General features: G+C 46.6%; 1 protein-coding gene across 1 annotated transcript in view; it reads left to right on the top strand.

The window, feature by feature from the left end:
- Positions 1-11,453, top strand: part of INTS1 (integrator complex subunit 1) — a 72,973-nt gene extending 61,520 nt beyond the window's left edge. The window contains 7 exon segments of the mRNA XM_083585552.1: positions 631-758; positions 879-991; positions 2,053-2,169; positions 4,141-4,211; positions 6,235-6,326; positions 7,097-7,206; positions 10,568-11,453. Coding sequence (XP_083441678.1) covers positions 631-758; positions 879-991; positions 2,053-2,169; positions 4,141-4,211; positions 6,235-6,326; positions 7,097-7,206; positions 10,568-10,683 — 747 coding nt within the window. The 3' untranslated portion in view covers positions 10,684-11,453.
- Positions 11,454-12,235: the final 782 nt, after the last annotated feature.

The raw sequence follows: 12,235 nt of genomic DNA, 5'->3' as shown, positions 1-12,235 counted from the left end.
CCAAAATCTCGTCCCCATACTTATGGCAAAATATTGGAAAACAGGAAAAGTACCACAAATGACAGAATGGCAAGTTAAGATTTGTGAGTTTGCCGAGATGGCAAAAATGACAGCATCACTCAGGGGCTGCTCCAGTCAAAAATTCTATACAGAATGGGAATGCATACATGAAGAAATATGGTGTTAAAGCAGAACTCTTAATAGGCAATTGTTAAGTGTGTAAGGACAAAAGAAGTCATTATAATTGAACAGTTTTCATGTTATTCTATTTTGTTGAAGCAACTAGGAAAAAATATTATGATGGGAAGATCTCACACAGGTGAAGGGAAGCAGTGGAGAGGAGGGGAGGGTTAGGTTGAATTTGGGAAATAAAATAATATATGGGACAGCAAAGGATATAATAGATTCTTATAGAATAGTAATATATTGTAACCAGAATAGAAGTTCAAAAGGGGAAGTAAATGTATTTTTAGTACTTTCATTATTGTAAAAGTTAGTATTATTTCTTATCGGTAGAAGGCAATGTTAATTCAGGCTTCTTCGTTTTGTTGTCTGTATAATTTTCTTAAGTCAATAAAAAATGAAAAGGAAAACAAAATCTCATCCCCAGTCACCTTTGCTTTGCTTCAGAGCTACCGGAAGTCTTCGCGCCATTTGGCCGCCTTCATCTCCAAGTTTGTGCAGTTCATCCACAAGTACATAACTTCCAACGCCCAGGCAGCTGTCGCCTTCCTGCAGAAGCACTCAGACCCCCTTCAGTAAGTCTCTTGCTCTGGGCTTGTCCAGGATGTGGGGCGGTTGGGAGCTCAGAGGAGGGAGATGGGGTAGCCCAGAAGCGATGTGAACACACCCGCGGCCGTTCCTCTCCTTCCCCACAGCGACCTCTCGTCGGACAACAGCGACCTGGCGATGCTGAAGTCTCTCCTGGCCGGCCTGAGCCTGCCCAGCAAGAATGGCGCTGCGGACCGAGGGGCTGACGAGGAAAAGGACGGTGAGTCTTGGGTTTCCCATTTGAGTTTCACCTCTCACATTTGTTTGCTTAAACTTATTAATGTATTTATATCTCGCCCCTCTCCCAAGCTGGGATTTGAGGTAGCTTACAACGTTTAAAGGGAGGCGGGTGGCGCTGTGGGTTAAACCACTGAGCCTAGGGCTTGCCAGTCAGAAGGTCGGCGGTTCGAATCCCCGTGACGGGGTGAGCTCCCGTTGTTCAGTCCCAGCTCCTCCCACCTAGCAGTTCGAAAGCACGTCAAAGTGCAAGTAGATAAATAGGTACCGCTCCGGCGGGAAGGTAAACGGCGTTTCCGTGTGCTGCTCTGGTTTGCCAGAAGCGGCTTAGTCATGCTGGCCATACGACCCGGAAGCTGTACGCCGGCTCCCTCAGCCAGTAAAGCGAGATGAGCACTGCAACCCCAGAGTCCGCCACAACTGGACCTAATGGTCAGGGGTCCCTTTACCTTTACCTTCACCTTTACAATGTTTAAAACATCATTACAAAACATGCAATCATAAAAACAATCCAGTTGTAAACAATAGGCAGGTCCCAGGAGTTCAGGGGTAGTTTTTAAAAATAATTTTATAAGTTGTGTGTCCTTATTTCTCAGTTTGATCCTTTTACATGGTTTTGTACATTTTCTGGTATCTTGTGCACTGTGATTTGCAGTTGTTTTATTGATTATAGATTAGTAATTATTGTAACTGATAAGTGTAAGCTGCTAAATTATTATTTGCTGGTGTTTAATTTTTCTGTTTACTGTTGGATTCTAATGGATTATTGAATACATGTATTGCTTTATTTGATTTAAGTTGCTTATTTTAAAGTTAGGGTGACTTTTTCTTTAGGATCTGGTTGTTACTATTAGTGTTTGATGTTTTATTATTTTTATGTGTGTTGGAAGCCGCCCAGAGTGGCTGGGACAACCCAACCAGATGGGTGGGGTATGAATAAATTATTATTATTATTATTATTACTACTGCTTCTGGACTCTGAGATCTGTGCACCTAATAGAGCACTAACAAAACCCTCTCCCTCTCTCTTCCGTGCATCTTCAGATGAAGTCCCTGGAGCAAGTTCCTTGCCCCTTGTCAGTGTCTCTCTCTTCACTCCTCTCACTCCAGCCGAAATGGCCCCGTACATGAAGCGACTCTCCAGAGGTCAGGCTGTGGAGGGTAAGTCAAGGCCAATATGGTCTGAACTGACTGGGCAGCAGCTCTGCCCAGGGTTTCAGACAGGGTATTCCTCATGGTGAACATGCTTCTGAAAACGATAATGCATTTTGAAAACACTGATCCGACGCTTGCACAGTGCTGGTACCCAAACGTTGCAGAAGCGGGGGGCAGTGTTGAATGGCAGGGGGCATTCATCATCATCATCATTTTATTTATATGCCGCCTTTCCATAGTTAAAACAGTGCCCAAGGCGGCTTACAACGTGACAAGATTCCCATAATTGCCAACATAACAAAAGTCATAAACAATAAATAAAACACATCAAATGGTACACAACCAAATGGAAAACAATTTCCATTTCCCCCCATGGTAAATCTTTGTCGGTTTAAAATACAAACATACAATGAAGGTAAGTATAGAGGAGTTAAATACAAGAAAAGAAAACAGCAAGACATAAAAGTAAGAAAAACTTTGAAAAGACAACAAAGAAAAACAAGAAAAAGAACCAAAAATTTATATAAAACCATATCCCATCAAATAATTTTTTTTGCATAAAACTTCCAATCTTTCTCATGATACTGTTTCTATTGTCATAAAATCTAAAACTAAAAATACAGCATTAATTTCAATAACAATTTAAAATGACGTAGATAAGAAATAAAAACAATTTTAAAAAGGAGCCTTCTTTATCGAGCAACAGCAGTCCTTTATGGAACCTGTCAGGCCCTGTCCCAGCCCAGGTGGAGAGAGGCAGGGCAGGGCCCTCAGGTTCCCTTAGGGCGTTCATGTGGCGCTCCTTGCTATGGGGGCCCCCTCAATAGGGAAGCATTTCCCTACAGAAGCCACAGGTGAGCTGTGAATCGGTCTAACGCTACTAGGTTTACATCCCAACTCTTGGTGTAATAGCCTATGAACCAGGAAACTACTGGCTAAATCCTTGCTTCTGCTGTGAACTCCATGGGTGGCCTTAAACAAGCCACTGTTTCGTTTTTCTCAGCATCGGTCTCCCCATCTGTACTATGGGGGTAGGAGGGGATAATGATACTGAACTGACTTGGAAAATTGTTGCAAGAATTACAACAAAATGGTGTGCCTGGAGTCCTTGGAAGAGATATGTTGTTGTTGCTGTTGCTGTTATTTCAATTAATTTATTAATCGCCTCCTAAACTGTGGGTTAAACCACTGAGCCTAGGACTTGCCAATCAGAAGGTCGGCGGTTCGAATCCCCGCGACGGGGTGAGCTCCCGTTGCTCGGTCCCTGCTCCTGCCAGCCTAGCAGTTCGAAAGCACACTAGTGCAAGTAGATAAATAGGTACCGCTCCAGCGGGAAGGTCAACGGCATTTCCGTGCGCTGCTCTGGTTCGCCAGAAGCGGCTTAGTCATGCTGGCCACATGACCTGGAAGCTGGACCAATAAAGCGAGATGAGTGCCGCAACCCCAGAGTTTGTCACAACTGGACCTAATGGTCAGGAGTCCCTTTACCTTTACCTTTAAACTGCCGTCTCAAGGCGATTTACACATAAAATAATTAAAAACAGTTAACCACACAAAAAACAGGAAATATATTTAAAACACGACTAAAAGCCTAACAAGTGGACACTCGCAGTAGAGCCCCATTTATCCAGCCAAGCAAGCCTGTTGGAACTAAAATGTCTCTGGCTGTTCCAGAAAGGTCAGATAGGGGGCGTCTGTGGTAAATTGATAGTGATGCTGTTCCACAGAACGGGCCACCACACTAACAGCCCTGCTCCGACTTACTGCAGAGAGAGTTTCTGAGATCTTTGGAACTTGCAGAAGAGACTGTCCCGCAGCAGTCGACTTTGTGTATAAGGGATAAGTTTGATTATGAAGAGCTGTTATAAAGCAGATTGTCTTCCCTTGAGAGGCTGTCAACTCCTTTCTCCCCTTCTTCTTAGGGGTGGGGACACCAGATTGTTCACCCCAGTCTCTTTGTTTCGCCCCACTTCCCAGATATCCTGGAGGTGCTGACCGATATCGACGAGATGTCCAGGCGAAGACCAGAAATCCTTGCCTTCTTTTCTGTACGTTGCCCCCATCCTCGTTCGGTTGTCTGCTTTGTGTGTCTCTTGCTCTGCCCTGGTCCCCTTCGGTGGGATGTTCATTTCCCCAACCTTTCGGAAAAAGAGTTGACAGAGCTTATGTCGCCAACCACTTTGGCCATGTGACAGGGAAACTGTTGAATCTCTTTCACATATAATGTTCAACTGTCCCCTACATAGCATAGCCAGGGCTAAATTCCTGGGTCCTGCTTTACTGCGCTTGGTTGGCAGGCCTGTTGAGTCACACGCCGCACTGCTTTTGCAGGATACAGATCCTTCTGTAACTCTGCAGGTGGCGAGATTTCTGAATGCGGTTATCTCACACTCAAAAACCACCAAAAAACAACAACAACATCAAAACTAATTGGACTGTTATGTTGAGAGTGCATGTCGGAGTTCGTCTTTAGTTTTCCTTTTCTGTGATCCATCCCTTGGAGCTCTCCTGGCCCCAAGCCGTCACTTGGCTCTGCTCAATGACCCACCCTTGCATCGTGGTGTTCACCTTCTGTTGTCGGATATATCTGTTTTTATGTCCCTGTGTTTTTATGTTTATACATATTTTATGGGCTAATAGCCGTAAATAAATAAATAAATAAACTGGATATATGAGTAGGCAAGCTAAGGCCCGGGGCCCGGATCCCTTTCGCCTTCTAAATCCGGCCTGCGGACAGTGCAGGAATCAGTGTGTTTTTACATGAGTAGAATGTGTCCTTTTATTTAAAACGCATCTCTGGGTTATTTGTGGGGTATAGGAATTCGTTCAGTTCTTTTCCTTTTTCCAGAATATAGTCCGGCCCCCCACAAGGTCTGAGAGACAGAGGACCAGCCCCCTGCTGGAAAAGTTTGCTGACCCCTGACTTTGGCCAAACTCCTAAACAGCCTAATCGCCTGTGGCGAGTACGAATTCCATGCAAGCGGTTAGGAAGCGTTTGCGAAAATGGAAGTCTGTGCTCCTCAAGCAATCCGTAACCTAAGTGGCAGACAAATGACAGGGGCAGGGAGGCTCCAATGTTGATCTCGATGTGTGGGCAGGTTGACCTGGGTATGAGTTTCAGGGTATCCCTTGGGGTACCCTGGCTCCCTTTCATCCCCGCATGCCCTAGGGCTAACAGTGGGCTCCACCTCTTCCTGCTCTGTTTTTGGGTGCAAGCCGGCCCTGGCAGTGCCAGTTTCCCCTATAGCCTCTGCCAGCCACTGTAGACTCTCCAGAGATTTGCCAAAAGGGAACACTTCTGCAGCCAAGTTCTTTGACTTCTTTGGGGTTGCAGGAGGGGAATAAAGCGCTGGGCCAGAATGCCCACCTCTCTCCTACAGAAAATCCCACCCTGGAAGTTGCTTTCTCTTACTCTGAACCACCGAAGGGGTTCTGTAACTATTTTTATTTTTTTAAAAATAATTGAATTGTTATACAAATACAAATGAAACAAGGTATAAAAACATTTCAGTTGAATACAAAAAAGAAAAGAAACAGGAAAAAAGAAAAGAAAAAGAAAACAGAGCAAACGCAAAAAGTAAGAACATAAGTATAATACAAGGGAACTATAACAGACAGCCCAGAATGTCATTTCTCTACCAAGATGCTGACCCTTCTGGGGTGAATCTCTTTTTATTATACTTTTGGGGTTTTGACTCCCGTCGACCTCACGGTGGTTCATTTCTTCTAACTAAAGCAATTTCTCTGTGTTTCAATATATTCCTCATCTTGGTATAAGGAGACATTTTCCTACTTATGGGTTTATTCTAAACACAACCAAGTCTTCGTTGTTGAACCTTGACTCGATAGGGAGATATTTAGGCATTCCCATTCCTTCTGGACGATTTTATTTGACTTGTTCCTTAAGGCTTCAGTCCTCTTAGCGAGTTCCAAGTACTCACTCAGCTTCTGTAGCCGTTCCTCTCTGGTTGGTATATGGTCACCCTTCCAGTACTTGGCTCTTAGTAGGGGTTCTGTAACTATTGTTACTTGCATTGCGCTCCAACGTCCTTTCTCTCTTCCACCGCTCAGACTCACCTGCAAAGACTGATGAGCTCTCCCGAGGAAACCTGCCGGAATCTCGCCTTCTCCCTCGCGCTGCGCTCGATACAGAACAACCCCAGGTGTGGATGGGCAGACCCTGCGTGGAGGGCAGGGCTGATGGGGCCTAGGAACCGACACAGGAAGTTTGACTCGAGCCGCTTTCGTAGAGGGCACCCCTTGAAAACCCCAGGGAGGGGGAACAAATTCCAGTCCGTTTCCGAGACAGAGATGACGGAGATCACTCAATTAGAAACCAAATCAGTACCAGGGCAATGCTGTCCAACAAGGAATGGGTGGCTGTAGATCTCAGGAACCGCATGACTTGGTTGTAAATCTGCAAGAAACAGGAGGCGGTGATGGGTTTGGGTACAGGCCAGCTGCAAAGCCGAACAGCGGTAGTGTAAGAACACAAGAAGAGCCCTGGCAGGATCAGGCCTCTGGCCCATCTAGTCCAGCATCCTGAACACAAGAGCACTCTCCCCTCCTGTTTTCATGTTGCATCTTTGCATGCCGCTTAGATATTGTTAAAAATATTAAGCGGTTCAGGCATGCTTTTAAATGCAGATAAAGCTCAATTTTACAAGCTGTCGCGACAGCCGCTAACAAGGGATTCAACACATTTGTGGTGGAAGGAGTAGGCTCTTCTTCATGCTGACTGCGCAGAACCTCCCTGCACAACAGCAGTCTACCTCCAAATACCAAATGCGACAACACTTGGGGGTTTTCCATATTCCTGCCTTCTGTGCAAACAGGACACTGAACTAAATGGGCCTTTGGCCTGAAACAGCAGCCTGGCTTTCCTGATATTCTCGACTCACCGAAATCCTCTCTCTCCTTCCCACGTTTCCAGCATTGCGGCCGACTTCCTCCCCACGTTCATGTACTGCCTTGGCAGCCGTGACTTTGAGGTTGTTCAGACAGCTCTGAGAAACCTGCCCGAGTACACCCTCCTTTGCCAAGGTAAGAGCAGGCAGTTGCTTCTCCTGACGCTTCAAAACGGCCACCGTGCTTTGCAAGGTGGTTGTAAGAATTGCAGAGCTCAGTGTAAGCGAGCGAGAGACTCTGAACACTCAGAAAATGCCAAAGGGACGGGGGGGGGGGGGGAGAGGTTTGCATTTGTGTAAGGCTTGCTCCTCCGGTATAACAGAAGCACAGCTAGGGAAGGGGTGAAGAGCCCTTGACCTTCGAGGAGAGAGGTGGTGTGGAGCAGCGGTTAGAGTCTTGGACTGGGGAGACACGAGTTCGAATCCCCACTCAGCCATCACACTTCGTGGGCGGCCTTAGGCCAGTCACTGGGTCTTAGCCTAGCCTACCTCACAGGTTTGTTGTGAGGATCAAACAGGAGAGGAGAACCATAGCTAGCTTCTTCACGTTCCTTGGAGGATGAGGGGGTGGGGGTGGGCTTGTTGTCTGGGCAGCCCAGGACTTCCATACACACTGCCCAGGTCATTTAGGTGCTACTAACACAGCTATTTAGCTTCACCTCTGGAGGCACATTCCGTTGACTCTCGAGACCAATGATTGCCAACATGGATAATAATGATGATGATGATGTATTACAGTGGTACCTTGAGTTACAGACACTTCAGGTTACAGACACTTCAGGTTACAGACTCCGCTAACCCAGAAATAGTACCTCGGGTTAAGAACTTTGCTTCAGGATGAGAACAGAAATCGTGCAGTGGCAGCAGAGGCCCCATTAGCTAAAGTGGTACCTCGGGTTAAGAACAGTGTCAGGTTAAGAACTGACCTCCGGAACGAATTAAGTTCTTAACCCGATGTACCACTGTACTTATACCCTGCCCATCTGGCTGTATTTCCCAACAGAATTAAAAGCACAATAAAACATCAGACATTAAAAACCTCCCTGAACAGGGCTGCCTTCAGATGTCTTCTAAAAGTCAGATAGTTGTTTATCTCCTTGACATCTGATGGGAGGGTGTTCCACAGGGCGGGCGCCACCACCGAGAAGGCCCTCTGTCTGGTTCCCTGAAACCTCACTTCTTGCAGGGAGGGAACTGCCAGAAGGCCTTCGGAGCTGGACCTCAGTGTCCGGGCTGAACGATGGGGGTGGAGACGGGGGTGGAGCCAGTGTGGTGTAGTGGTTAAGAGCGGTAGACTCATAATCTGGTGAACCGGGTTCGCTTCCCCGCTCCTCCACATGCAGCTGCTGGGTGACATTGGGCCAGTCACACTTCTCTGAAGTCTCTCAGCCTCACTCACCTCACAGAGTGTTTGTTGTGGGGGAGGAAGGGATAGGAGAATGTTAGCCGCTTTGAGACTCCTTCGGGTAGTGATAAAGTGGGATATCAAATCCAAACTCTTCTTCTTCAGGTATACTGGGCCGAGGCCATTTAGGGCTTTAAAGGACAGCACTAACACTTTGAATTGTGCTCGGAAACGTACAGGGATAGTTCTTTTCCGTTATTTCCAAGATAGGTCCTGCTGCTAAACCTCACCTGCCCTGGCCCAGCACCAGAGTAGCTTTGCCTCCTTTTAGCCCTCTGCTTCTGCCTCTGTGATCAGTCTCAGATCCTGGCCTTCCACCCTCCTTCGAAACCCAACTTTCCCAGCTACTTTTCTTTGCTCTGAAAACACAGGTGGCATTTAGTGTGGAAGCCCCAGAGGAGCTGCTTGTTGGCTTTTCCTTCAGATTCTGTGGGTTCAGCTTGGGCTTCTCAGAGTTTGCATCCTCTTCTGACAAATGGGCTTCTCCGGCCCAATGGTGGCACGATGGGGCCATGTGTGCGCTTTGGTCAAATGTCAGTAGGCAACCTTTTTCTCTGATCCTGGGCAAATATTGGCAGGTGTTCCCGTTAGGCTGAGGCGATGCTGATTGGTACGGTGGCAGCTCAGCTCAGTCTCTGACATTGCCGATTGAATTGTGCAGTAGGAGAGGGAAAGCTATAATAATAATAATAATAATAATAATAATAATAATAATAATAATAATAATTTATTTATATCCCGCCCTCCCCAGCCAAAGCAGGGCTCAGAGCGGCTAACAACAGTAAAAATAGCACAGTTTACATGAAATCACAATCAATTAATTTAAAAAAAATAATAATTTGTATACTGCCTTCTATCTTACAGTACTCAAGGCGGTTTACAAGCTAAAGAAACAAAAAATGTACATCTTATAACAATCTAATGCAGTACAAAAATGTGATAATAAAACATAACTTTAAAATAGGCAACCTACATCAAAAAAGTAACGTTCAACAATCATTAGAATAGTATTAAATAATAATAATAACACAAAAGTTAAACAGAAATCCACTCAACAGTTACAATAAATCATTTCTAAACTATCATCTAAACTATAAACTAAATATAATGTAAAACAATGGCAAGCCACAAAATACATTCTGAAATCAATTCAGAATCAAATTAATGGCAGCCATTGGGCTAGAGTTCTGTGAGGATTACAGAAGGAGAGAGGGGGTCAGGCTGTGCCTTGGCCAAAGGCCTGGTGGAACAGCTCTGTCTTGCAGGCCCTGCAGAAAGATGTCAAATCCCACAGGACCCTAGTCTCTTGTGACAGAGCGTTCCACCAGATTGGAGCCACGGTCGAAAAAGCCCTGGCTCTGGTTGAGGCCAGCCTAACCTCCCTGTGGCCCGGGATCGTCAAGATGTTTTTATTTGTGGACCGTAAGGTCCTCCGTGGGACATACCAGGAGAGGCGGTCCCGTAGGTACGAGGGTCCTAGGCCGTATAGGGCTTTAAAGGTTAAATCCAGCACCTTAAACCTGATCCTGTACTCCACTGGGAGCCCGTTCAATTGGTATAGCACCAGGTGAATGTGATCCTGCAGCGAGGACCCCGTAAGTAGTCTTGCCGCAGCATTCTGGGCTGCTGCAAGCAGGACCCCAACCCAAGAGCCCTCTCTCCTCCTGTGGTTTCCAGCAACTGGTATTCGGAAACATTGCTGCGTATCAACCTAAGTTTCCTTTTCCTGCTTATTTGGCTATAACTTTTGATAGAATACAGATAATTGAACAAACTTCGTTGCGTTACATTCTTCATTAAACTATCTTTCCACTGATGTATAATTTCATGGTATTACTCCAAAAGAAAGTGGTGTTATGAGCCATCAAACCTCAGAAATACACTTTTTCCAATACAATTTTGGCCGTTAGTGTAAGTCCTCTCTTCCTAACGCAGGGTTCTGCTTCTGGGTTTTTTTTGGGGGGGTGGGCATGAGGAAGGGTCCTGAGCCAGCCTGCGTTTCCTGGGGCGAACCCACCCGCCTCCTGAATGAATCTGCTGTTCCTCCTTCGTCTCCTCTGCCTGCGCCCATCTCTCTCGTTCTTCTTTGCAGAGCATGCTGCCATTTTGCTCCAGAGGGCCTTCCTGGTGGGGATGTACGGGCAGATGGACACTAGCTCCCAGATTTCGGAAGCCCTGAAGATTTTGCATATGGAAGCCATGATATGAAGAGGGACAGCCTGGTGGCTCAGGACTCCGAGAGGACAGAAGGACTTTGCTGGATCTTGATAGTGAAGAAACCGAGGAGAAGGCACATGGTTGAGTCTGCCTACTGGCGAGGACCAGTCCCTGGTACTTCTTACCAGGCATCTTCCACAAAAAAGGACAAAGGTCACTCTGGCTTAAGGGATGCTGGTATTGCTCCACTCCAGCCATTGATTAAGGTCAGGGATGGGGAACCTGTGACCACCCAGGTGTTGTCGGACAAAACTCCCAACATCTCTGGCTGTTGACCATGCCGGCTGGGGCCGATGGGGGCTGTAGTCCAACATCTGGAGGGCCAGATGTTCCCCAGCTCTGATTTAGGCAGAGAGCAAAATGTCTTGGAAGTCCTGATTAGAAGCCATTTTGCCTCTCCAGTGTGGACCAGTGTGGTGAGTGCCCCTCTCATTTGGGGCGGCCAAAAAGTGGGGGTATCTGTTGGACTATTCCTGGGGTGCGGTTTTGCCAAAACACCTCCCAGTGCAGCCAACCAGCTCCACAACAACGACCTGATAATGTTTCATTTTTAAAAAATTAAAAATAGCTGTTTTCCTGTTGCGCTGCCTTTATTTATGAATCTCTGTTTGGTTTCTCTTTCCTTTTTGGTCTGGAAAATGTAACCCAAGGGGTAAATTTGCTTCTGCCTCATTCAAAAAACAAAACACAGTTTTCCTTTCTGTTTTTAACGTTTTGCACCTGTTTTTAACCTTCATTAAAGATGATCTGAGCTTGCACAACGGCACCTGGTGATCTCTGGATGAAATTCTCCAGGTTACAGAGATAAATCTGAAACTGGCACATGCCTACTACAGTGGTACCTCTGGATACAAACGGGATCCGTTCTGGAGCCCTGTTCGCATCCTGAAGTAAACGTAAGACGCATGTGCACAGGTTGCGTTTCACAGCTTCCGCGCATGCGCGTGACGTCATTTTGAGCATCTGTGCATGCGTGAGCGGTGAAACCCGGAAGTAACGCGCTCCGTTACTTCCTGGTCGCCACAGAGCGCAACCCGAAAATACTCATCCCGAAGGTATGACTGTAGCCATCAGTCGCCCTCTCCTCCTCTGGGAATATGTCTAATCCTCTTTTATAACCATCCAGGTTGCTGGCCATTGCTGCCTCCTGTGGCATTGAGTTCCCTAGTTCAGCTCTGAGTTCTGCAAAGAAGGGCTTTCTTTTATATGTCCCGGGTTGCTGCTGGTCTCAAGCTCTCATCAGTCCCAGGCAGCAGGGCCAATGGTCACAGGTGGCAAGAGCTGTAGTCTAACAACACACAGAAAGCCACAGGTTTCCTGTGGGTGAACCTTAGGAAGTCATGGGAGAAGGTACTTGGTTCTCTCTCTCTTCGGTGTTGTTAAGAACTGAGAGATCCACCTGGGCAATAAATAAATAAACCAGCTGCCCTTCATTTAAAGCACATGCCTCTCGGGCCATCTCTTGCCGACCTGTCAAGGACGCAAGTCCTTATCCACTTCCGTAAGGTTTGAGGTGATGCAGCGACGAGCCGAGACAAACGAA

The sequence above is a fragment of the Podarcis filfolensis genome, assembly GCF_964270895.1.
Source record: "Podarcis filfolensis genome assembly, chromosome: 14".
Lineage (NCBI taxonomy): Eukaryota > Metazoa > Chordata > Lepidosauria > Squamata > Lacertidae > Podarcis > Podarcis filfolensis.
Note: the sequence above shows the minus strand (reverse complement) of the source record. Positions and strands in the feature narration are given on the sequence as shown.